Consider the following 26,999-nt stretch of genomic DNA (forward strand, 5'->3'; position numbering starts at 1 on the left):
GTTCATTGTTGGTGTGGTTCTTTCCATCAGATTCATAAAGACGACCCGCAGCCTTATTCTTTCAGATGTTCTCTGAGGAGCTTCTTCTTGTTTCTGGACACGTGTTGAGCTGTTAAACCTCTTTACTGATGATTGAATTCTAACAACAGCAGGATTAACGGAGTAAAACACTGGATTAAACCAACGGTTCAAAATATCACAAATATTTATGATCATTCTGAAAAACCCTTGTGATGAGCATTCACGGCAGATTTGAGTGGATCATCTTTCCTTTAACAGAGTGAACAACCTTTTCTTTGTGTCTGTGTGACGACTGATGAACAACACTTTACACTGAACTGCTTCTTTGAGCTCATGTGAAGGCGACGGGCTGAGGCTGGCAGGCCTCTTTGTCTCCTCACTTATCAGCTGAGCGCTTATTTTGTCTCTGCTGTAATCCCCCCATCGTCATCCATGGGGGAGGATCAAAGATTTCAGCCCTGACCCAAATTCACAGAAAGGCCTTGAGAGACAAAACAATAGCAAAGCTTATAGAAAAGCCTCTAATTATCATTATTTTATGTGTGTGTGTGTGTGTGTGTAGGTGCGCTCTGCGGAGTGCAGCAGGGGAAGCACGCACTGAGATCAGTTCATCTGCTCATCAGAAAACATTTATCATAGGCAGGACATCACCTCACATTGTGTCTCACAGCTCAGCACTGAGTTGGGATCAGTTCAGTGACATGTTGCTGAGCCTCACCTGATCCTCCAACTGACTGTGAGTCACCTGGGGAGCTCCCACTGACTGACATGACTGTTAATGCTCAGAAAAGTTTTCTTGGATATAAAACGTGTTTTAGAAAGTACCTAAAAACTGTTTCACATTCAGAGTGAAACGTCAACTCATTTTACACTTTGGAGGATTTATAATCTTCTCGTCCATAAAATGTGTCACAGTTGAAAAGATCTGAACTTCACCCTGTAAATGTGTCACCACCAGCTGTAAGACATGACACTTATCTTGAATGTAATTAAATGAGGGAAAGTCACAATCTCCACTCAGCAATTTCAGTTTCTTCTCAGGGAATATCAGCAGGGATTCTGTGGATTTATTTAGTTTTACTTTTGCCACCAAAACACGACGGGATGAAGTTAAAGGTCCGGTGTGTCACAGTCAGAGTGTTTCTCAAATCGCATACTTACGTTAGTCCACGTCAGTGTAGAACACCATGGACACTATGTGCTTCTTGCTTGGTGCACTCATTTCAACAGGGCCGTGATGTCTCAAATTGCGCACTGCGTTTTGCACTTAGCAGAAGTGACGACAGCTTTTAAACCGCTTCTTCTTCTTTGTCCTCTCTTTTTTAAACAGCACATTGAAAACAGACGGTGGAGCATTATCATTATCAACATTTGACCGCTACCTCCGCCAGCACATAAACCAAACCTACGCCACGTCAGTGCTGATTAAAATGTGCCACCATAGCCAGGGTTAAGTGAGCTAGCAGGCTAACGTTAGCACTCGTATTATTGCTCGTGGTGCCAAATCATCACAGACCCAACAAACATCACTGACGCCTTTTGTTTGACAACAGTTTTGGTGCTTGGTGCAAAAAACATGTAGAACTTCCATCTGTATAACGCAGCAGTGTTCACTGCAGCCAGGTCAGGCTCCTTGTTGTCTCCAGCCGACATGTCAAAAGTTCAGAAGTTTGTCACAAAGATGGCGACTGTTGAGAGTGAGAAGTGTCTGTCACTGCACACTCACTGCGTTTTCCTGGACTACACAGTGTGAACATGCTCAAAATATGAAGTGTTTGGTGCAGAAGGATGAGATGTGAGACACACTGTTAGTGATGTCGAGCAGGGAGGATGAAATGTTTCTGGAACAGCTGAAACGTCTCCTGGTTAGAATTCATTTACTGCTCACTGAGTACGTTTACATGCACACCATATTCCTATATTATTCAGAATATCCTCAATATTCCGGTTGCACACGAGTCATGTAAACACGTGCATAACCCGATTAAGGTCATATTCCGGTTGGAGAATATTCTGAATAAGACCCCTGGCATATGCCTGTTTTAACCAGAATATTGTGACGAGAATATTGTATACGCCTTAATCGGAAAATGCCCTGTACCGGAATATTCAGTAACGTCTGCGCATGCTGGATTTGCAAGAAATCCTGGGTTGTTGGTGTTGTTATGGTTATGGCGAGCAGGAGAACTGGCTTCATACCTTGACTGCGGGGGGCTCTGGCTGGCGTGAACACCAGCTGATTTACACCAGGAATGTTTTCCTTCAAGACATCAGTGTTTTTATGATGCTCTTTTTGCGAAGGGCTGCTGACTGATGTGAAAATGCAAAAAACGCAAATGTCTCTATCGAAAGTCAGTGTTTGGTTTGTCCCTTCTGGGCTACTGTAGAAACATGACGATACAACCTGGTGATCTCTGTAGACGAGGACCTGCTCCCTGTGTAGATATAAACAGCTCATTCAGTTCAGACCAAAGATTCACGACGAGACGAGTTGAAACAAACACCTACTGTCAACGCTCCGTAACGTTGTAAAAAGCTGCTGGTTCACAGGAAGTGACCACGATGAGACGGAGCACCTGCCGCAGCAAGCCAACACGCCATCTGCGGTCATTTTGACTTGACCAGCGGAGTTCACTACAAGCTGACTGGCTGTTGAAACAGGTGACGTGCTTTAAAACCAGCCGCCGGCGACTCCAGGGGAAAGTCCTGGGCAATACTCAGTTATGTGTAACCCATCCACCGCCCCAACCTGCCTCCTTACAAGCGCTTGGGACTGCCTCCATGTTTACTGCTGTCAATGCGTCGGTCACATGATCACAGCCTTTAGAAATACGTGGGATATGTACAGAGCGAGCAACAGAGCTGCTGGTTGCAGTTAAAGAAAATCTCTCTTCATGTCAGATTCCTCCTCTCTCTTCGTCATCTGTTGTCTCACTCCGAAGCCTCTGACCTTGGTTTGACATCGGAGGGCTGGTGAGAGCCAAAGAGACAAAACCAGGAGGAAACAGTTTCAAACTGACTCCACATTAAAATGAAGCTGTGATGAAGCCCAGATATAAAAGTTAGAATTTGCATTGCTGTCAGATTTGAATAATGTGGTCTGAACACAAGCAGACAAACTGTGTGAAGAGAAGCAGAAACAGACACATGCAGGCTGAGACACTTCTCTTGTTCTGTCAGGATGCAACGATGGCGGACGATGTGATCTCATGGCATGCATCTGAAAACAATAAAAAACACTTTATAACTGATTGTTTATGAAGACATTCGACCTTGTGGTTAATAAGTGTGAAAAACACGTTTGGAAACGGGTGGAAAAACTTCATCTTTTCAGCTGTGGTTTGGATCAAAGAGAACAATCGTAGGTGTGATCACGCCACTGATCAAAGGCTGTCATGTGTTGTTGGCTGTTTCTGCTGTGATGGAATATCAACACCATCTATCTTTGGACCAATCACAGGATGTGAGAATGTTTTCAGCATGTGACAGTGATCAGTCCCACTCAGGTTAACGAGATCAGGTTAATCTTTCAACCCACTAAAATGTGATGAAGCTCAACAAACACTTTTTACGACCAGGCGTCAGCGAGCTCTGAGACGAAGAGCGAAATGAAAAGCTCATTCTGGTTTGAGGCTTGACCTAAATATCACGGAGTAGCCATTCTCACATCTCTTGGGTTTTTCCCTGTTTCTGTTAGAGTCGAGAAACGTCGCTGCAACACAGCCACTCCTGAGACTCTGTGGCTTGTATTTAAAACCAACACATTCTCATGCCGGCTCATCGAACACCGACGTTTGGTCAGTGACCCGTCACATCAAGGGTCCCTCCTGCACCAGTTGGGACATTCAGTGACAGTCGGTTAATTTACACTTGTTACATGTGTTGTGTCTTTTCAAAATAAACTTCCAATTTCACAGGAAATGTACAGTTTCTGCTCGTTACACGTATACAGTCCATTTCACAATAAACCTACAATGGTGGTATAAAGCCTTGTCTTTAGGTGACTTCCTTAAGTTTAGGCAACAAGAGAATGTGGTTGGGTTAAGAAAAGCAGACTTTGATGCTATCTATGCTGCAGTAGCCGCCCAAAGTGTCGACATACGCCGCCGCCCGCATCGTCTCAAACCACTGCTACAGGGTTCCTGGATCATATGAAAACACTGAGTCACTTGACCGACAGTTTCAGTCGTGCAGCACATTAAACATCTGTTTCTGGGTCAGAACCAGAATTCATTTCATACTAAAAAGGCGACAAGAAAAAGCTCCTGCAGTCGAGGCTGAATGACCTGAGCAGGATTCATACCTCAGTGTCAAATCAACGCTGTACCTACAAGGCAGGCTCTGCGTAGGCAAGTACCCAACATCACAGCCTGACGTGCAGCTCCCCAGAAACGTAACTACACGTCGTGGCGACGCAGACTTCCTGATTATTTTTGTAAGCTGAAACCATTTCCCTCAGTGGAAACAAAACATTGATTTAGTTCACAGATAACACAGAAACAATAAACTGTGAAGACAATACATTCCCCACACAATGATGTTTTAATTCCTGTGTGAGATTTATCCTGGCTTCATATGAGGGGAAGAAAACTTCCCGAGATGCTAGGCTAATTTATACAATGTAAAATGTCATAGACTTATGCTAATAATGTTAGCATGTTGTATTTGTGGGGAAAACGTGTTTAACAAAGGACAACTTGTGAGTTATAATGGAGCTGAATTTCATACTTGTGTTTATACTGTAGCTCTTTTGATGTTCTGAATCACAGAAACTCAACACAGTGGCATAGAAACCTTACTGCCAACTAGTGTTTTGGAGTTTTAATTGCAGAGTGACACAGACAACCACACACTTACGTATTTATGATAATAACTAGAAACCGGATGCCAAGATGACATCTACTCAGTCCAGTGAAGGATGCTAGTAGCAAGAGGGAAACACAAACCTGACAGACACTGTAAAGATGAGCAACTGGGGAGACAAGGAATTGCGCGCCCTCCTTGTCCTCGCAAACAAAGAGGCCATTAACCGTCAGATGACGGGGACGGTGAAGAACGGGCCGACTTACGAGAGAATCGCAGAAGGACTGACCAGCCGCGGCTTCCCTCCCACGTCACTGTTTACGTCACACGCTGAGCTACACGTTTTGTTACTTGCTCACGCCCCCCATTGCCCCGAAAAAGGCACATTCTGTATAAACAAAAGTAGGTAGGCGGCATTTTGCTGCACTCCCCGATTTTGTTTTTATACTGCCAATGCTGAAAAAAGACTGATTGGGCTTTCCTGCAAATTTGCACAACTCCTGTTTAAAAAGAGCTACTAGCTTCCAGGTTTACTTCCTCGGTATGCGGCCCACTAAATGTATGGTGTTTCTCACACTGGCCTCGCCCACAAGTTCCCACTCAGCTCACAGACTAAACATTGTGATGATGTCACATATTTTTAAATCCCTTTTCACAGTGGCCACTGGGAAAAATGGCTCCACGGCTGAGCAGCGTTCCTGAGGACCTGGGATAAACGCTCGCAACAGTGTAGACCACTCTCACAGGTTCTGTGTAGAGCACACAAACAACTATAATTCAGCCTTTATCAGACTAGAGAGAGCTCTACTTTATGACCCTGCAGGAGGCTGAGTGTGTGGGGACGTGTAGCTTCAGGTACTGCTGAGACAATGAAGTCTGATCCACTCTGAAGAACAGATCCTTGAATCTGAAGGCTTATCAGACACTAAATCACTGACCACAGCTGGCTGCTGCAGCAACTTACCACATGATGGTGTGTTGTAGGAAAAGGTGAGCCACGTTCAGCTTCTTTGGTGGATGACTCCGTGGTTTTTCTGCGCTGGCGCTCCCACTGCACCGCCAGACCCTTCATTTTTCCAAGCAGGACCAACTAACCGCCCAAACTGGAGCAGACTCAGTCCACCTTGTTCTGATTAGTCACATTGTCCCAATGGCAGACATCATTAGGACATGAGTCATCATGTTTGTGCCCCTGCAGCTCTGACATTCGCCTGACAACCTAAAATTTGGTGGTTTTGCTTAAGCAGTGATTTTTGATCCTGAGCACGGGGAGATGCTTCGCCGTGACTCAGAGAGTGTGTGCTCAGTTTTTTGCTGAGCGAGTGCTGATCCCAGCTTCAGAGGGGAAAGGAGGGGGTATAATTATCCTGCTGCTGATGGTGATGAGGTCATCTCTTGAACTTCTCCTCCACTCATCCTCCGGCTAAAAGCAAGATTTCAACACACTCATCCATTCAACCGTTGCCATGGCAAAAAACATGTGATCTAAGATGCATGACCAAGTTTGTAATGGCAAAATGATAGTTGGTCATATGCACTGCGCACAGCCACATGCTGAGCTTCTCCAAATGACCACATAGATGGATGACTATCAGCAGCGCCGTTGTTTTTTCCCAACACAATGCCCCCCTTCAGCTGCTTCATCGGCCTCTGAACCGCCGAGCTCCAGACTGATGAGAGGAATGTTTGAGGTCACAGACGTCAACAAACACCAGCGACGCTCAGCAAACAAAAGGTGAACAAGGGCTGTAACTGACACTGACCATTTGACCCCCCGCCCACCTGACGGTTCATCCAGACATAACAACATCACACCTCAGAGCACCGAGGTGAAACATGCCCAGGCCTGTCCCTATTTGACCCCCATACCTCGAGTCAACGGAAAGAGACGCCTTGAACTGAAGTCATGATGCTTCTGCAAACTCGACGCAGGAGGCCCCGTCTTCTGCCACAGTTCAAACGGGTTCAGCTACTAAAAAGGAAATAGGTGACCTACATCTGATGTTTGTCACCCAGTTTCATTGTCTGATAGTTCCCTAACAACGAGGCATCAACACAGGACACTGAAGGCTGGAATGAGCATCGCTGTCTGCTGCTGTGTTTGATCTGATCACAGTTTGAGACTCAATGAGTCACTCGCTGCTTTTACACCTGCAGGAGAAACCTCATTACTGGCAGGAAATCAGAACCAGTTAAATGTCACCATAATAACCTGGTTACAGTCACACATGTGGCGACATGCAGCGGGTCACATGTCACATGTTACATGAAACACATTTTAAACCAACAGGGGAAAAGAAAAAATGTAACGGAGCTTCAGCCTGAAAAGTTTCAGTCTTTCTGATATTCACTCCCCACTGCTCCTCACTGCTCCCCATTGCTCCCACTGCTCCTCACTGCTCCTCACTCCTCACTGCTCCCCATTGCTCCCACTGCTCCTCACTGCTCCTCACTGCTCCTCACTGCTCCCCACTGCTCCTCACTGCTCCCCATTGCTCCCACTGCTCCTCACTGCTCCCCATTGCTCCCACTGCTCCTCACTGCTCCCCACTGCTCCCCACTGCTCCTCACTGCTCCCCACTGCTCCCACTGCTCCTCACTGCTCCTCTTCTCTCAGATGACAATAGTCTCTGTTCAACCTGTGTAGACTAAACTTCTGATCATCTGGGAGAGACGCACGGCTGCAGTCACTGTTAGAAATGAAATGTTAATATTATAGCTGCTGTGCAGTGATGGGTCGGGTCCGAGCATTTTTAGGCAATTCTGAGCAACAAGCAGAAGAACTGGAAGACATTTAGCAACACAATCTTCCTTTTGCATCAGCTGAGGCTTGAACTCACAACCTCTGAGACTAAGAATCAGTTTCTATCTCACTGAGCTAATTAGTCAGTGACAGTTCATGTGTAGCTTCACAGATTGACTAAGCCAGACGTGCAGGTTTAGCAGCCGTCCATGCATGGAAAAGCAGATTTCAAACCACTGTAAAAAATTCAGTTATCAAAACAAAAATCTGAAAACACACATATTGCATCTAGACAGCATGGAGATGTTGGTAATTTGTTTGTAACAATGATTGATTTGCTCCATAAGTGAAAAACTGATGTTTAAAATTGCCATTTTTACATTGACTCCAATTGTTCACATTAGAGCAAAATTCAAAATGCTGTCAAAAATTCAGTTTTTGAGATAAAATTCTGAAATTTGCCACACATCATCTACCATGACTCTAGAATTTTGTCATTTTTTTCATGAACATTGAAGATTTATTTAGCAAGAATTTGCATGTATATGTTTACAGTACCGTTTACAGTCAAACATTTTGATGCACTGTAGGCTCAATTTTTGATAAATCAAAAATCTGAGAAACATAGTTTTTGTAGGACAGTCTGAAGATGCTCTGTAGCAAGTTTGGTGTCAATTGAGCAAAAATTGTGGGAGGAGATAGGTTTAAGAAGTTTTACAGTTTTTGAAAAAAACAGAGTGATGAACTTCATAATTTTTAATAGGTTTAAATGTACAAAAGTTTCTTCAGTATTGGGGCTACAGTTTGATGAAAGTTGTGAAGTTGTAGCACGTATGGTTGATTTGTTATGAATTTTCAAAGTTTTGAACTTTAGACGCTTGCTGTAGCGCCACCATCAGGACTATTGGCTTGAGTTTACAGCTGAGGATATCTGGCATGAGACTGGACCTTTGTGCAAAGTTTGGTGAGTTTTCACCCATGGGAAGTATGATTTCCTCAGAAGAAGAAAGAAGAAAGAAGAAGAAGAAGAATACCTAGGATTACAACAGTGTAGCTGCCTGGACCCTAATGACGAGGAAATCAGGTTTGTTCAAGAGAAACTGATCTGCAGTCAGGATTGTTTTATTCTCTAACCAAGTCTGATCTGCCAACCAGGAAAGACGGACATCAGACTCCAATGGGCCCCAAAGGCCACACGCTCACATGGTCCAAATACCCCCACATGACTTGACTTCAGTCAGGTCTGATTTAACATCCTATTGATGATGATGATGATGATGATGATGATGATGATGATGATGAAGAAGAAGATATACTTTATTAATCCCTGAGGGAAATTACATTTTTTCCCTCTGTTGTCATGCACACAAACACACACACACACACACACACACACACACACACACACACACACACACACACAAACACAGGCCCCAAATACACACACATGCACAAACAGGACTGATACATGCAGTAAATGGAGACATGTCAGAGTGGGGGGCCTGCCTTGGACAGGCGCCCCAGACAGTTGGGGGGGTTGATGCCTTGCCCAGGGGCACCTAGAGAGTGCACAGGAGGTGAACTGGCACCTCCCCATCTACCAGTCCATGCTCCAAACTTGGACTTGAGCCGGCGACCCTCCAGTTCCCAACACAGTCCCTGAGGATCCAAGGAGTCAGAAACCCAACAGGAAGCTGAACCTGAAGTTTAACGTCACCAGAAGGTTTCAGGTCATTTCTGCTCCAGAGTCCAGATTAAACATGTAGAAATAAAACATGTCAAAGAACTGGGCCTGACACTGATGAGCCACTGACCACACAGAGGTATCTAACGAGTTGGGAGAGACATGTTGAAACCACTCTGCACACTTGTTCTGATCTGTGGGAGAACTTTTACACCTGATAAAGAAATTGTGGAAATTCAGTTTTATTTTAGTCCTGCTGAATACACTGCATTTTGGCTGACCTGAGAAAGTATTTTCTTGTCTTGTGTTGCTTTGCTCTGAGCTGGGCTTCAGCTGCATGAATCACCTCCACAGCCGATAGAAACTCTCTGCAGGTGAACAGGGAGGCTAATCTCTTCTTTTAATGTGAGGCTGCTCTGGACTCTTGGATAATAAAGTATATCTGTCACACTGCTTTTATCTGTAGGTGAATAGATGGATTATTTGTACTGTTTTCTTTGTGCACTTATACAAAGAAACACAGAGTGAAGAGAAGTCATAATTCAAAGTGCAGTCAGAGCGAAGGAGGAAGGAGGAAACCACTGGCATGTTCAGTCTTGATCAGGAATAAGATAAGTCACCATGTGCCAGCGAACACTGCTGCTAAGGAGTGGCATTTATTCTTAGACCAAATGTCCTGCGACTTCCTTCCCGTCTGTAACAGGCTGGGAATTCTGCTGGGAACATCGCCCCCTCCTCCCCCTCCTCCCCCTCCTCCCCCTCCTGCCCCTGTACTGACATAATGCTGCTTTTGTCACTAAACTGTTCTCTCTGTGAAACAAAACATGGAAAGCCTCCAGTGACCTAATGCGAGGTCATTGACCTGCTGCAGAGTACACAGTGTACCAAGAGCGAGCAGACGGGTACAACAACTTCTGCCTGAGACGCCACATAGCTGCCAACTCTCAGCTGCCACACAGAGAAATACACAAATGAATCCTTACAGTCAGAGCTAATTACTGATGTCACAACACAGGAGCAGCATTTAGAAAAGAGAAAACAACCAAGTACAGGGACGTGTTGCAAAAAGCACAGATAATAAAATCTGCACCATGTGATCACAAAATAAAATGAAAACACTGAATGGTTCACAAGTGACTTTCTGTTTGATGGTTTTGGTTCATCTGTTCTGATCATTTTGTTCTTGTTGTGTCGTAAAGCTTCGATGTGTTTAAGCTCAGCGGGATAAATATCACAGACACTGTTATTCAACTTTAATTATCTGTGATTAATCTATAAACATAAGGACCAGAATAACTCCCTCTTTACACATGAACAATATTATCTGAGTTGCTCATTTGTTGGATCATTGGAGGATCTCGTCTGTTTTTGTTTTGTGTTTGTATTATTTTATCATGTTAATAAAACCTAAATTTGAGCTCATTTCCAACATCCTTCAATAAACTCATAAGCCAAACCATGTCAACAACAGGCGTGCTCCATCTGGGTGCATCCATTTTTAGTGTCCCCTGGAAACTTTTTCCGTGGTCGTCCTGTGTTTCTGTATTTGCAGCTCTGTGTCAAACTGGTCAAGATGTTGGAGAGAGTCACTGCCCCATGTGGAGTTCAAGTATCTCGGGGTCTTGTTCCCCAGTGAGGGTAAAACGAGGCATGAGATGGATGGGCAGTTTGGCGTGGCTGTTGTGCTGCAGCATGGTGCAACGGTGCACCTCCATGATTAGCTTCTCCTCGTCTATGTTGTCAGCGGGGTGAAATGACGTCTGAAAACCTCTGACCTGTTGACTTCAGGCCTGCCTCCGCCCACTGTGTCGTTTTCAAGGTGTAGTGCAGGGAAATATGATCTGGGGGTTAGAGATAGGGGGAGGAGTCAGACATCTGGAGGGAGCTCGGAGTAGAGCCACTGCTCCTTCATGTTGAGGTGGTTCAACATCTGATCAGGATCCTCCTGGTCCAGCTGGTAGGAGGCCCCGGGGCAGACCCAGAACACACTGGAGGGATTATAGATCTCATCTGGTCTGGGAACACCTCGGGGTCCTCCAGGAGGAGCTGGAGGAAGGAGCTGAGGAGACCCAGCCCCAGATAAGAGGAGGAACATGGATGGATGCTGACGAGTCTTCACTCAGTCACTTTGAGGTGTTTCCACTGACAGGTTGGAGGGAGTGTGTCAGCCCATCAGAGCTGGCAGCTTACTTGCTAAAATCATGATCACATCAATCTGTAATCCTGTTTGTACGTGGAGCAGAAACAAAGGTGAAGAGCTGTGTGTTCGTGCTTTGGTCATCAGTCAAAGAATAAAGTTTCAAAAGACAGGATGAGTCAGCTCAGTAAAGAACATGACACATCAGCCAGCAGATTACATCTGATCTGTGATAAGTATCCACACACCAGCAGGAGCTTAATGTTCAGAGTTTAGACTGCAGCGCTGATGAATGACAGCCCTCTGACCTTTGACCTCTGGTTTAAAACTTCTTCTTATAACAGGTTTTCTCTGCACTGTTCACAGTCACCAGCTCATGAAGTAAAACTTTTAAATATGCATACTGATGGAGCCATTTGCACGAACAGCTCCCGGCAACACAAAGTCTGTGAACATTTGCTGTTTCAGGTACAGAGTGTTGGGCACAGTGTACGCTGAGTGAGAGGCTGCAGAGAGGACGACAGTGTAGGAGAGTTTGAGCAAAATTTTCCTCTGAGTTCGGACTGAAACTAAGTTACGATCATCATCATCATCAGTCATCTGTGGTTGATTGATTTTCACCCTCTGGTTTATAAAAAGGCCCAAAGCTCAATAAGACCTCTGACAGAACGGTGACCTACTGTACAGCCTTCAGCTTTTTGATGACACATCACGTCTCAAGATCATCTCAGATTTGCATATGCTCATATTTACACACGTAAATATTCAACATGCAAGATTTTACCTCAGAGCGAGCAAACAGGAGAACCGACAGATAAAAGACATGAGCCCATCAGCTGGGCGTACTGATGTGTCATCAGTCAACACAAACTGAGTGAACAGACATTAAACCTACAACACAATGTTTCTGCTTCACATCCAAACAGGACAAAGTGTCGACATCCATTTAGAGCCATTAGCAGCACTGAGCTGAAGGCTTGTGCCGAATTCAGAATAGCAGACGTGACAATGAACAAAGTGTTTGCAGGTTTTTTTTTATCAAACGAGAGACAACATATGCAAATGAACGCTTTTTGCATAAAGTGTTATGGATGTGGCGCTGCTCGTCTGACAGGGTTTCCCAGGGAAAAAGCTTCTTGCACACAGGAAGTGGCGGCTTTCTGACAGCAGAATCAAAATTTGGGAATGAGAGTGGAGGAGTTGGTGTTAGCAGCTGCAGACGTGCAGAAAATCTAAATAGGTTGAATCTGAGTAACAAAAAGAGAAGGAAACGGGAACCTGACAGTTTGGGCGCCACGACGAGGAGAAAACTGCACTAAAAACAGGATTTACATGCTTATTTACAGAGAGACACATTTAGACATGTTTGACTCAAAGTCAGTGCAGAGAGCAGAGCAGACGCTGTCAGGGTGTAAACAGGTCGTGTATATTCAAACAGCAGAGTTCAGACTGCAGACTGGGACTTAATGAAAGACTCTGTGAAGCTTTAAGGACGACAGGTCTCTAATTAATTGCCAGTGAAGCAGCTCTAGAAACTTCAGTGAAGTTTAAGTACATGTTCTGTGTGTGTTCTGTTCTTTCACACAGCGTCACTTCAAACTGCGAAGGCTGGACCTATCTTTGCATCTCAGGCTCAGAATTCGGAGTATTCGCAGCTTCTAACCAGGAACTCTGCAGCTGAGCGCTCCTGTTAAAGATAAACTTTTGCGTCAGCTGACTTCCCAGAAACTGTTGCTTTTTTTAAAATAAAGGGGCGGGCTGTTGCTACGGGGAAGCGGAGAGGCCGTCAACCAATGCTGTGACTGTCTGAAAAAGGCCGTTCCTCAAAGCTCAAGTTACCAAAGTGCAAATACAACTGCAGCGGGCGGCTTCATGTGGGAAGCCTCTGCATGAAGAAACTTCGAGCAATGGAACACTGTGAGCTGTTTTGTAAAGTTTGATTCTCAGAGGTGTGTCAAGACAGACTTCCTTGTTGGAGCCACCACAAAGCCCCCCCCCCAAAAAAGGTCTGCAGGAATTCAAGTGAATGCTTCATGCACAGAAACTATCTGAACCCGGTCCTGAATAAAACCCTGTCTCCTCTGGCTCTGAGTATAATCAATACTCCCTGCAGTATGTGAATGTAAAGTATGTGTGCAGACAATAGTTTGACAGCCACTCCTTAAACTATCCCACGACAGGAATGTGTTCACCTGCTGGAGGCTCTCTATGAGTTTACAGCTGCACTTCAACATTTGACAACAGATGATTCACACTGTGAAGCAAAATAACTGCAGTTGGAAGAAAACAAACTGGAGGAGAAATCAGCTGTAGTTTTCTTAAGAGTTAACATGTTTCTGACGACTTCCTCCTCCAGTTGTTTTATTGTGAAATATAACTGATTATCTAACCACAGCAGACAGAACTGCCATGAGAACGCCTGAAATCCACTGTGTGAACACCCTGTTTACAACTGCAACACTTTCATTTTCAGTTTGACGTCCATTAGTTGGGCCCAAGAGTGAAGTAAATATTGGGTGGTGTACAGAGACACTGCAGTTTAGATGTTGGCTTGATTCAGATGGATAAAATATTATATACAGTCAAACATTAAAGCTTCAACAGTCTAGGTAGAAAATAATGTATGCACACACACTTAATAATGTATTGCTCTAATAAGCAAGTTACCAACATCAAGGTTGTTCAAAGACCGAGCACGCTTTGCATATTCAGCCCCAAGACACTGCACTGCTGTCTGTTTTCTGCACCCCCAATCCACTGGAGTATGGTGCAAACTGCTCTGTGAAATTGCCTCAGCCTCTATTCCCCACTGTGGAGCGGCCTCATGCTCACAGTGAGCTGTGCACGGGTAACCAGGGTGGTGGCTCATTAGCTGCAGGAGGACATGAGGAGGTCTGCTGTGGATCATCACCATGGAGATGCTCGACTCCATTTCCTCCTAAGACCTGGCTGAGTGTTGTGTTTGTCCTGTAACCCGAGACAACGGGGAGGATCTGAACAAACACGGGCACAGCCACTCATCATCACCAAGGATTCCCCCGCCTCAGGTTTGATAGGGGCACTGAGACAAAGGGCAGGGAGTCTTAATCTGCTTTGCAAAATGAGAGGAGGCCAGGGGCCAGCTGCAGCGGCCCTGAACAGGTTAGAGTACACAGGGGCGTTTAAAGGACCTGAGGACACTGGGGGCTGAGCCCAGACCTCTGTTGGGTGGCCGTGAGGATCCTCCCTGGTGTTTTCTATTTTCATGTCACCTTCTTTACATTCAAAGTACAAAACAACAGTGTGAACCAATTTATTGTCATTGTGAATTCAAAAATGTTTTGGGGGCCATCTGGCACCCTACTGTGGGACAGATTTGGCCCCCGGGCCATAAGTTGAGCGTCACTAATTTAGGGTTTAAACAGGGTTGGAAATTAGCACCAGCCAAATGCTGGTGAATTATGAAAGTGGCTGATGGCTGTGCTTCACTCACCAGCCGTGAAAATGGTGGTGATCTTGTAGATTCTGGAATCTACCATTCACAGTGGCAGGTGGACAAAAAGTTAATGTCCAACCCTGGTGATAAACAATGCTTTGATCACAATAAGTGCAAAAATATTCCCAAATTCCTCAGTTCAGGTTTAAAGCTACAGCTGAGTGGGTCAGGGTGGAGCTATAGTCCAGATATAAGTGGGTAAAATTGAAAAGTGCTGCTAATTTTGGGCACTGAAAAGCACCAGAAAAAAACCCAACCCAAAACAGACACATGATCAAGGTACACAGTCAAATGCATCACATTTGTTTAAGTATATTTGATTATACACGTTAACCAAATATATATTTGACTAAGTCATCAGTTTGAAGGTAAAAGACGCAGAGACAGTGTTATGCAATTGTGAGGATGTTGTGAACTGTTTTTGTACCCCAGTTTCACAGTCGAGCGGGTGCATTCAGCTGTTGTGCACCAGCTCTTTGCAGATATCAACACGCCGCCACTGAAACTCGCACAAGTGCAGATAAACTCGCACAAGTGCAGATGCAGCTGAGCGTTCGGGGTGATGGAGGCGCTGCCGCAGCCTCATCAAATTTCTAGGAAACGACAGCCATGGCTGTGTCTCGGGTTGTGGTGTGAATAAACATCAAAGGTTATCGAGTGCGGAGGTGTTAAACTAAGTTTAGAGCGATTCACTTCAGCACAACACAACCAGTATGAGTGTCTCCTGCAGACTTCCCTTCACAGTAATGAGTATGAAAACATTTAATTGTGTGAAAATTTCTTTTTTTATTGTTTCACCTCTACAGATTTGGTAGCTTACATCTGGATCTGTACTGTTAATCACTGGATTCTCTCACAGAGAACCAGTGTGCTCCCGAACGTCTGTCAGCTTCTGTGCAGTCGGCCAGCACAATCTCACAGTCCTTGTTTGTTCAGAACAGACACAAACTTTCCAGACTGCTGTGCAGCCTGTGGTTGCTTCACGTCTCCTAGTGCAGATCCTCAATTTTCCTAACAAGGAAGTGAAGCTACACTCATGCAAATCCCCCCCCCCCCCCCCCCCCCCCCCCCCNCCCCCCCCCCCCCTCTCCTCCCCTCACAGGGGTGAAGTGTCCATACAAAACATCCACAGGTTCAGAATGGGCTCTATGGAAATAGGCTTCATGACTGCATGACATGGAAAACTGCAGCTGGCCCTTCCTGCTTTGGCTTTAGGCTCACTTACAAAACACCAGTGCCTCCAGGGAAATGTGATATAATCATGAACAAATAGGTAAACATAATCAGGTGAAAATTAAGCAGAAATCAGCTCAACTGACTGCCTTAGAACATTTATTAGAAAAATAGATTTCTTTATTATTAAATAACCCCTAATTGTTTGAAGTTTGTCTTGTAGTCAGTGAAGTCTGTCCATTCACGTCAACAGAAAAAACTGTTCTTGTTTGCAGGTGTGGGTGAAGAGAGCCAAAGAAGACATAAAAGAACCCCCCCTGTCAGCTGGTGTAAAGTCCATCAAAGTCCAAATTCAACGTGGAGGAATTGTTGCCATGAGCAGAAGCTTCCACAGTGTGAAAATAAGTCTCTGAGTTCCAAAAATTCACCTGATCAACAGGGCCAGGGTCGCCCCGATACCGGCAAATCCAGCAAAGGCCATGAGTGTGTTCCTTACTTTGGACTCTGGGTCTGCTACTCGAAAGAACTCCACAAAACCATCCTGGAAACAAAAGATGAAAAACCATCAGAGGGGCAAAATACAAGTTCAGTTGACACGTAGGCTTTGTTGCACAATGGGAGCAGTTATGCAACCAGGACATTTTTCTACATCCTGTCATTCAGGCATTAGTCAACTCACCCAGCCGTTGTTTTTAACCAGCCAGTCCCTCTGGTCAGACAGCAGGTAGGTGGAGATCTCCTGTCCCACCAGCTCCACACAGTTCTCCCTGCCCTTCTCCTTCAGGTACTGACACACCACTGCCCCAAACGCCACCAGGCTGGCCACACGACCCCAGTTGGTTGTTCCATCTGCAAACAGGCTCTTGGCTACAGCGCTGACAAAACTGTCGTCATCTCTCCTGTCGTCCAACGACAGTTTGTTGATCATACCTGAAATAAACAAAGGTCTGGGGTTAGAAATCTTTTCTCTCTGTGCATTTAAGACACAGACACTCAACTTGCTCTGCCTGGGGGCCACTTCTGCAGAGTGCCAGAAGGGCCAGGGGCCTGTTTATGAACACACATTGATCAGTTATGTGTAAATAAATAGTCTGAATCTCTGAATCTTATGAACTCTGGCACCTTATTCAAATTTAAAGTACAATAAATAATCTGTGTGAATTAATTCAAAAGTTATTATGAATAAGAAAATGGTTGGTGGGGCCCCATGGCACCATGTTGTGGGCCACACAGGCCACAAGTTGAGTATCACTGTTTTAAAAAGGTAGCATTTGCATGTTGAGGAGTAGCTGCTACAGCACAGAACTACATCCACACAGACATCAGCATCATATTTAATATATTTTAATAATTTAGCAAATAAATATTTACCTCTTGTTAGTGTGCCAGAATAATACAGTTTATTGCTTATTCAGTCCACTACATACAGATAGCTGCAAGTCTATCACTTTCTCATCAGATAAAACAAATGTTGACATCATTTACAATTAAAAAATGGTGATTTATCGCAGTTTATATCGTTGCAATACGTGGAGCTTCTTCTGGTTCCCTCTCCTACTGGATATTAATCTATAACTTAGAGCCATTAAAGTGACTTAAAGCAGGCTGACTGTAAGTTAACAGAGTAAAATGGCAGATGCAAACATGGTGTCTGCAGCTGAGGACAGACAGACAGACAGACAGACAGACAGACACACACACACACACACACACACACACACACACACACACACACACACACACTCGTCTCTACCTACCATTGAACGCATATCTGTGCTTTTCCAAAACGTCCTCCACAACTCTTTTCATAGTCGCTAGTTGTCTGCTCTCATTCCACTGAGGTTTAGAAAGTCCGCTAAAGTCTCTGAAGAAGCGGCTCAGCAGCTGCCTGGTGTCGCTCTCCAGGACCTCGTCCCCCGCCGGGCAGTCGGACACCTCCACCTCGCTGTCCGACTGTAGCTCTGGTGTGCACGGCAGAGAGCCGTTGTCGATGTCCTCGCTGTCGTCCCGGAGGTTCTTGGTCGCATAGCCGTTTGAGTTCACCCCGAGGACCCGGGGCCGTTTCGGGGTATCATTACAGCTAACATTCCCGTTGTGAGCGTCCTTCGATGAGCCCATGGCGATCTGCCGGGAGGACTCTCTGGAGCCGTAGTTAATGTTTCCCTCCACGCCTCCATTTTGAGGAAGAATAAAACAGCTCATGACTCCGGTCGTCACGTTCAACGCGCCTCGTTTAGTCGGAATAATGTTCATCTTGAATTCTTGGCTTCAAAAATACGATTACTTGTTGTCTACTTACAATAAAGTCTTGATGAAAAAACAGCTGCTAGCCTGTGTTAAACAATGAGCTAGCTTCCTCCTAATGCGTTGACTTATCCGCCATTGCCCCGCTGCTGAACGGAAGTGAAGCTCCGAGGACGGACTCGCGCATAAGAACCAGTACGTACGTCAGCATCAACGTCATTATACGTCAGCACTTCCGTGAAAATTCTCTAACTGTTCCATGTTTAAATTTAAAGTTAAAAGAAGAAGAAACAAAATGGAGAGTCAGAGTCGCGATGAGTTTGGAGTTAAAAGTATAAAACAGGAGGCTCCGGGGCTGAGTTTGGTTTATGGGTTAGTTCAGTTTGGTTTATGGGTTAGTTCAGTTTGGTTTATGGGTTAGTTCTGGATTTTTCCATGACTTCAAAAATAAAAATATGTAGAGGGGGCATTACCGGAAATACTCCCCACATGAATCATAACAATAACATCAACAAAAACATTCCTAAAGATAATAGTAACAACAGTAATAATTATCATATTATAGTTGTTTCTCAAGTCTTTAAATCCATTATTATATTTATAGTTCAGTTTCAACCAGTAGACCTGTTCTATCTTTTACTGTACACACATATATATATTTGTTAGAAAAGTAATCAAATGTGATGAGTTACGTTACTTTGATAATGTAATTAAATAGTTACATTGGTCATTACATTACCTATCACCTTTCAGAACTAATGTTTATACGCTGTGTATATACATGTCTTGTGACAGGGTTATAATTTAAGAGAATGTAATTTAAAAGACAATGTGTTCATACAGCTAAGAGTGTGTATATCAGTGTGTGGGGAGGGTGTGTGGAATGGGCTGAGTGTTGAGTTCAAACAGCACAAATAGAAATCAATTTGAAAAACTATTTAAAAAAGATATTTTAGGCAGATGTAAATGAAGGAAAGGTCGTGTTGGGGAGTGCCTGTTTATGTTGTAACACTGGGTGGTACTGGGACTGTAAATAAACTAGGTTTATTAATTATATATTTAATTGGGTGGTATCTATCTATCTATCTATCTATCTATCTATAGTTGTGTAATGTAGCAGGTATGGTGTCATAAGGAATGTCCTTTAATCTGTTCACACTTGGACAGATGAGAGCAAACTGTTCTCTCTCTCTGACACTGATCCATGACTCATTAAGAAAAGCAGTCCTGGTTGTAAACTGTACAGACATGTCTTAGGGCAGTGAATAAAATAAATACTGCTGACACATAAGAGAGACACCCTGTTCTGCACGTTCGCCCATGAAACCTTTCTGATATCACCAGAGACTTGTTATCAACACACTTCCTGCAGTTTGATAACAGCAGGGTTCTTGTCGTCCCGTCTGTGACACTTCCCAACCTGCAGCTCTGCTCTACACAACTAAAAATGTCCATGTTATGTTAGAAATGCTAGAAAAAGCCAGAACAGTGTTCTCTGCAGAGAGCTGCTGTGTAAAGAAGTGGATGTGCTTCCCCCTGGTGGTGACAGGGAGGCTGTGCTCCTTCCTGCACCTCCATGATGTGTTTACACTTGAGCTCCCATCAGAGCCCATGAGCGCTGAGCGTCTCAGCACGTAGCTGCCAACAGTCGCAGAGACCTGACATCAACAAAGGACAACGAGAGCATCTTATTAATGTAAAAGTTTATTTCAAATACTGACAAAAATCCTCTCACCTACTCCCACACAACTGAAACATTCCAAGTACTCCGGTACTCTCTGAAGTCTTAAAATCATTCCTGTGTTCTCCAGTCATCCTCTTTATCATGTAAACCCTTATTTTTTTTATTTCTTGGAAGCAAGGGTGCCTCTGGTTTCCCTGCAGTTATCTTGGGCCAGGATGAAATATACTAATGATGCAGTTAGAGAACACAAGAAAAAAAAACTTTTACTTGCAAAACAACAAGAAAAGAGAGATCAGGTAAAAGCAGCACAAAAGTACTTCAGAGCACACAGCCTGTCATTTCTTTATACATTCTGGCACGTGTTTATATAGCTGAACGAGAGACACCCTGTGTGTTGGGTTTGAAACATACCCTGCTATTTCCTCTCGTTGAACCGCTCTGTGCAAAGCCAAACATCAAGTAGCATTCAAGACCTCCTGTCCACACCTGTTTAACAGAACATGTTGTGGCTGATTTCTTTTAGCAATCATTACTTTTTAAAGCACAAAACTGTCGTTACTTTAAACACAATATGAAGCAGAACACTCTGCTCCTGTCAACCAAAGTGACATAGAGCGTTCCAGACTGTTCTGGCTCTGGCCGGACCAAAAGTTGGATCAAATTCAACAATACACCTTTAAAATTTTGTGGTAGAATTTACACTGAGGTTTGTGAACTGATGGATGTAGCCACAGGAGCTTTATGACTCTGAAACAGAGATACTCTGGGAGAGGAGAGTCAGACTGGTAGAATCGAGAGGACAGGTGTTCTTTACAGGGTATCATCTCTTAGATTTGTCTTTGACTGAATCAGCAGCATTTACACATATTTTCATATGATACAGGTTCACATAGCCTCTGCACTTCACTAAGATAGAGCAGAAGTAGTGTTAAACTGAAAGGAGAGAGGAACCATTGAATCAGAAAATAGCTCAGGCTATGAAAGAGTGAAAAGCAGGTGGGAAACAACACAAAAATCCCTTCCTGTTGAAGTCTATTTACAATGATGGCTGGAACAGAGAAAAGCAGTGCATTCACTCAACACCACAACGAGCACATACGTACAGGTCAGTTCTCTTTCGCCCACTGCTGATTTGACACATTTTAAAGTCTTAGTGAAGAGAAGTGAGGTTGAGATGTGATGGTGCATGCACCCTGTCACCTAGCCTACATGGTGGAGTGTGCATTAGTGAAGGTTCCCTGAAGCAGTGTTACACAAGGAGGCTGATTCTCAGTGAGCGCCGGCGTCCAGCTCAGATTCTTGAATGTGTGGACGGCACGCATTCGAAGTCTGCAGATTTGTTGATCTCATCGTTCACCTCTTTCTGAGGTTGAACCACATTAACAGGTGGGATGAGAGCGCAGAGCACGCTCACACTTTACCCCCTCGCCATGTGTTATAAAATCTCTATCTGCTTTGCCAAGTGTTAGAGTGAGCACATCCTGCAGGCATGCAGTGTCCCAATTTAAGCCCGCGATGACAATCTTGGGAGCTGGGCTGACACCTGTTGTTACCAGGTCGCCTGCTGTTTACTCTCTGACACCCCTGAGATCAAAGATCAGTCTGTAGTGTGTCAGTCCGGGAGGAAAACACTTTGTTGTACAGGGCGCTGGGAGCATGAGCAGGTCTATGCTGCAGCTGCGCTTTAAGGCAGTGACACTCAACTTGCAGCCCGTGGGCCAAATCTGGCCCGCAACAGGTTCCAGGTGGGCCGGCGACCATCTTCTCTTTTACAACGACACAAAGTGATTCACACTGGGATGTTTTTGTCCTTTTAATGTAAATAAAGTCCCAGAGTGCATTAAAACATCAAGTATGAGCTTTTTTTATCAAGTAAAAGGGAGGATCCCTCGACTGAGGTTACAGGGGTTCAGGCTACGCACTGAATGTCCTCTATTCCTGGCAGCGCTGACCTGCCAGGCTGCATCGACCACATTCACCTCTGAGTGAGGACAGCAAACCCTTAATGTTGAAAACAGGCAGTTCATTATTATACATACTGATAAATATTATTAATGTTTGTTTATTGGCTGGCCCCTGGTCTCCTGTCATTTTGCAGAAGTGGCCTCCAGGCAGAGCAAGTTGAGTGTCTCTGGTTTAAGAGAAACAAGTGGAAGTATTCTTTTACTAAAGTTAGTGTTTCACAATGTGAATCTCCAAAGAGGGCAGGACGTGGAGGGAACAGCTACGTCTGACTGTGATATATATTCTCTCTAAGTGTTAAAACATGGAGGAAATCAACATCTGTTTTTAGCCTCAACAAGCAGCTTGAATATGAAGAAGTGTTTTAGTCTGTCCCAAATGTCTTAAATCTAATTTCCCAGCACATGTGCCGCTACAGGACACGACTACGAAGGCTGCGACTGTGTTTATTTCTGTCTCTTTAACGGGACTTGTGTGATCAGATATAGCAGTCTAGTCCAAATACATGTGTTTGCGTGTGACACTGAAACTCTTTATGGTGCTTGGATTTGTGATTCAGAGATGACAGGGAAGGTGTCTGGACGGTGGTTACATCACTCTCATACCTCCGTGAGATCCAAACACAAAGTGACCCACCCCAGCCTGAGCTGCAGTCTGCCTCGTCACATCTCAATGTGAGCCAGATGATTAGAAGCTAACAGTCACATTGGAGAGACGACGGTCTCTGAGCCTGATCGCTGCGGCGTGACATTTGGCTCAGATGGTAAAGCATAGCGTTTCCAAGCCAGAAATCCCAGGATGTAATCCCAAGTGAGTCGATTTAGCACTACCATTTCTCTCAGGCATGTTAGCTGGTCTGCTCTTCAAAGCGCCAAGCTTATCACGAATTACGTGCTTGTTTATGTATTATTTACAAAAGCATATACTCTATGCCGGGCGCTTCATTACCCCCACAAATCTTTTAGGCTCATAGTAAACACACGTCTTGATGCAACTCAACAGCAACCAAACTAAGACTGAACTCAGATTGGCAACGTTCCCAGCCATTCAAAATAATACGAGGATATAGTCAGCTGGCTCTCGCTCTGGGCCGCTAACAGGAGCGTGTGTGCATGGATTGTCGGGACAGCAAAAGGGAAAGGAAGGAAGGAAGTGTGACTGTGGACGTTTGAGGGCTCCGTGTGTTTGTTCTGATACGACCTATCACTAAGCAGATGCCCCACTCCCGTTAAAAATAAAACATGTTCAATTTGTTTTTTGTTACAATCATGCAGCATATTTAGAGGGAACAGGAGCAGAGGGAGTCCGGAGTTAAAGCAACATGAGCAGAGAGAAGGAGGGAAAGAAGAGGTGTTTCTGCAGCGGGTGACCTCGAGGGCTTTGTTCAACGAAAGGTGGCCGAAGGATGAGATGAAAGGAAGCCTCCATTCATTTCCCAATATGGTGTCGTGAATGCTAAAGAACTCTGAAGCCAGGCAGCTGCCCCGCACACATTTGGTACGCAAGCGATTATTCACATACGTCTCCCGCCTCCCCCCTGCTGAAGCCAGCCACCAGCACTCATCGGGAACATAGAGATCAAAGAGCGCGCTGCGACCATGGTTCCTAACTCCCTCACACACATTAATTTGGTGTCATTTAGGATGCAAAAAAAGAACAAAGCGTACTATACAGACTACAAAGTGCATTAACTCACCCCATCCAACCCCTGCCTGATGACACACCTACTGTGATGCATCTCGGAACACCGAAAACCAAGACATAAGGGAGGCGGTAGAGCAGAGTGCGCAGAGGGGGCAGAGCTGTGCGTGGTGGGAAGGCAGAGAAGGCTGCGACCTCACAGGCCACCTAGACCTCCGTCCCCCCCACCCCGCCCCGCCCACATACAAGCAAATGGAGTTTGAACTTATACAACTCTGCCCGACATGTTAAAGCCAGTGGTGCCTGGGGATGAAAAAGGAAGAGAGGGGAGGGGGGGGGGACATATTGGGGACACGGGTGAGGGACGTTTGCCGGGAGCCCCGGGGGGAGGGGGTGGGGGGTGCTTCTGGGGTGATGGAGGCTAGCCGGCTAGCTTGCTGGTCACCAAGGAGGACTTCCTCTGGGGCAGGTCCTGTGGCGTGGGAATGTGGTCGCCGGTCACCAGGTTCTTGTCGGGTCCAGCCACAGGAAGCTTCTTCATGTTGGCCTTGGCCATGTTGTAGTCGCCTGAGTCGAAGTACTTTGTCTGCGGGAGAAAACAAACAAGAGGTCACTCACAGCTGTCGAGACGAGCCGTCGACTGACTTCACTGAAGCAAGACAACATATAACAAATAAATACGTCCTCGTGCTGAAGGACACATTTTCATCGTCATCACAATATGAACATGCACAACCAACACTTGGCTGAGACCGCCAGAAACACCATGAGTAAGGAAAATAATTTTATCTACACAGGGTCTGAAATGAACACCCGCCCCATGCGGTTGATATTTCTGTTTGGTGAGTAAAGCTCAGACAGTTATCTGGCACACTGGCGGGTAAATATTTTTACCAGACAAACTGTAGAGGGTGACGTGATGCCTGGTGTTGAGCTTTGTTAAATTAAATGATGATCTCACCTGCTCATTCCATCAAATGGCTGTAAATGGGGCTGCTCAGTGGGATCATTTGTCTCAGATAATCAAGGTATGAAGAGGAGGACACGGAGACAGGCCGGCAATATTTGGTTGTCAGTGTAACTTTTCCTCTCTTTTAGACACAAGGTGCTGAAATAATCCTTTGACATGCTGATATCTAATGTTTTTAGTATGACGTGTTGCGCTCTGTCTCTGTAGACAGAGCATAAATAGTTAAAAGGAGCAGTGTGCAGGATGTAGTGGCATCTAGCAGTCAGGATTGCAGATTTTAACCAGCTGAAACTTCTCCTGTGTGCAAAGCGTGAACTCCCAGTTAGGATTCTTTCAATGTTCATTGTTCAGGAGCTGTTTTACCTCCAGAGGTCTCCTCCTCTCTGAAACAAACAGACCAGCTGATTTAAACCAGTAAAAACACTGAAAGAAGCAGTTTCACATTACTGATCAGGGGTTTCCTGACACTGCTCGTTGCAGACAGGCTGCTCACTACGATGGCTGAGGTGAAAACCTGAATGTCTCTATCTAGAGTCAGTGTTTGGTTTGTCCATTCTGGGCTACTGTAGAAACAGGGCAGTGCAACATGGTTGTAGACGAGGGCAACAATTCCTTTTTTCAGATTATTATACACTGCAGAAAACATACTTATTATATTATATTTAATTTCTACCAATATCCCCTACATCCTACACACTGGACCTTTAATTCATTGTGCCACTCAAAGGCTACTGTCAGTAGCTATTGGAAACTTTAACTGAGTTGATGCTGTGAATCAATCGACACTTTAAATGTCAATATAATGACTTTGAACATTCCATTTGTTTTTACTTTCTGTCTTGCAGGACAGAGGCTTTAGTGATGATTGGATCTTCACATGCTTAAAAATGTATATAAATTCCAACCTGATTATATGAGCTGAAAATACTCTGTTACCTCGCTTGGAGAAAAACAAAGCTTCATGTCTGTGCGCTCAGCAGTGACACACCGCTGTTTATAAGAGCATGGAGAGAGAAGGTGCTCAGTGACACCGACCGTGCACAGAAACTTTGGACACTGAGCTGTCGTGACACGTTACTGTGGTATGTGGCGACACAGCCGACCAATAAGTTACTGTGCATCGCCTTTTCTGATCTCTCAGAACAACAAACTTTTTCTGTCATTATAAAATGTGGTCGATGACAGAAAATATTCAGTTAACGTGACCTCTGATGGAGCAGGTCTAACATGTACATGTATCGATCCCTGTAATCATTCCTCCCGTCAACACTGAGCCTGTGGAGAACGCCTCTTAGTGTGATCCCAACAGAAGACACGGAGGACAGAGTCCTCTCTGGTGTCTGTGCAAACATGTGTTCCAAAGTTCAGCTGGAGCTGATATGATGTAGGTGAGGCCTGTTCTGTGTGTGTCACACCCTGGAAGCATTTATGTTGTGGATTTAGTTCTATCTCTCGGACTGGATCAGATCAGGAAGTCCAGACAGGAGGCATCATCACAGCTGGAGTGTTGTGTTCAGACTCTGCTGTTGCATTGTGCAGATTCAGTCTCCAAAACAAAAAAAAATACTCTCTAACTTTTTGATATCATCAGTCTCTGATGATGTTCAATCTGGGAGTTATCTTGTGATTAAGTACTGCAATTTACTTTTTGGCTTTCCCCTCAGCTTGCCTCAGCTACTCCTACTCCTCGTCAGTGATTTCCCAGAATGACTTTCAACAATCTCCAGAGGTGGAAGTTCTCTATAACATATACAGTCTGTGTAGGTGGAGAGAGCAACACTTTTTCCAGACGAGGAGAGGGGAGAGAACGATGCCTTTGTGTGCGCTGCCCTGCTGTTCAAATTACAAATAAAAATAATCCGTCGGACAGGCTGTTGTATTTCACACGGCACCGAAGTGGCTGCATGGCTCTCAGGTCTGCCGGGGTTCAGCCGATGGAGACATTATTTTTCTCTCTGCTTCAGTGGACTCAGCCCTGCACGACTGTTGGATGGACGACAAAATGGCAGCTCAAGATGGAGGCCTTTGCTCCCTTTGGTTGTGAGTGACGCGTGACATTCATCGGTCATGTTTTAGAGCACAGACACATTTTATACAGTAAAACATCTCAATACATGTGTCTGTATGAGGTCAGTTACATGTTATATATATATATATGTATATATATATACATATATTAAGGAAAAATATACAACTTACAGAAAATTAATGCAAAGAATCAGGCTTTTCAAACAGCACTTAAAGGTCTGTCAGGGTGATTTCTGAGTGATCCCAGTACAAACTAGAACCAGCCAAGAAAACATGGATGCTTCACACACAGAAGATCTATACAGTCAGCACAGTTTCAAGATTACAGTCACCAATTCAGCCAACCAATGGAAGCGTTCCTTAGCGTCCCCATGTTTGGTCCCCCCTCTGTTGGGGTACCTAGCACACAGATCTGGTACTAAAAGGTGGAGCTA

At 44.8% G+C, this 26,999-nt stretch overlaps 3 protein-coding genes across 4 annotated transcripts in view; 1 reads left to right on the top strand and 2 right to left on the bottom strand.

Moving 5' to 3' along the window:
- Positions 1-15,624: 15,624 nt before the first annotated feature.
- mcl1b (MCL1 apoptosis regulator, BCL2 family member b) lies at positions 15,625-18,446 on the bottom strand. The gene is made up of 3 exons (XM_050047682.1): positions 17,794-18,446; positions 16,716-16,966; positions 15,625-16,577 (listed from the first exon to the last, which is right to left on the bottom strand). Exons 1-3 carry the CDS (start codon positions 18,287-18,289, stop codon positions 16,461-16,463), a joined length of 864 nt encoding a protein of 287 aa, XP_049903639.1. The 5' UTR covers positions 18,290-18,446; the 3' UTR covers positions 15,625-16,460.
- A 1,522-nt stretch (positions 18,447-19,968) lies between these two features.
- The window catches only part of ensab (endosulfine alpha b), a 13,625-nt gene continuing 6,594 nt past the window's right edge, over positions 19,969-26,999 (bottom strand). The window contains exon 3 of the mRNA XM_050047683.1: positions 19,969-24,153. Coding sequence (XP_049903640.1) covers positions 23,989-24,153 — 165 coding nt within the window. The 3' untranslated portion in view covers positions 19,969-23,988. The remainder of the gene's footprint in view (positions 24,154-26,999) is intronic.
- Positions 25,390-26,999, top strand: part of hormad1 (HORMA domain containing 1) — an 18,800-nt gene continuing 17,190 nt past the window's right edge. The window contains exon 1 of one of the 2 annotated variants that reach the window (XM_050047680.1): positions 25,390-26,577. In XM_050047680.1, coding sequence (XP_049903637.1) covers positions 26,244-26,577 — 334 coding nt within the window. In that variant the 5' untranslated portion in view covers positions 25,390-26,243. The remainder of the gene's footprint in view (positions 26,578-26,999) is intronic. The other variant, XM_050047678.1, reaches the window with a different exon arrangement.

Source organism: Epinephelus moara, chromosome 6 (genome assembly GCF_006386435.1).
Source record: "Epinephelus moara isolate mb chromosome 6, YSFRI_EMoa_1.0, whole genome shotgun sequence".
In the NCBI taxonomy this organism is placed as follows: Eukaryota; Metazoa; Chordata; class Actinopteri; order Perciformes; family Serranidae; genus Epinephelus; species Epinephelus moara.

What these genes read in the sequence shown, in the direction of transcription:
- mcl1b (XM_050047682.1), bottom strand. Translation starts at nt 18,289, where the DNA reads ATGAACATTATTCCGACTAAACGAGGCGCGTTGAACGTGACGACCGGA. An exon ending in GCACAGATATGCGTTCAATG is followed by an intron (nt 16,967 to 17,793) that starts GTAGGTAGAGAC and finishes TGTTTATTTCAG; the next exon opens with GTATGATCAACAAACTGTCG. An exon ending in TGGTTAAAAACAACGGCTGG is followed by an intron (nt 16,578 to 16,715) that starts GTGAGTTGACTA and finishes TTTTGTTTCCAG; the next exon opens with GATGGTTTTGTGGAGTTCTT.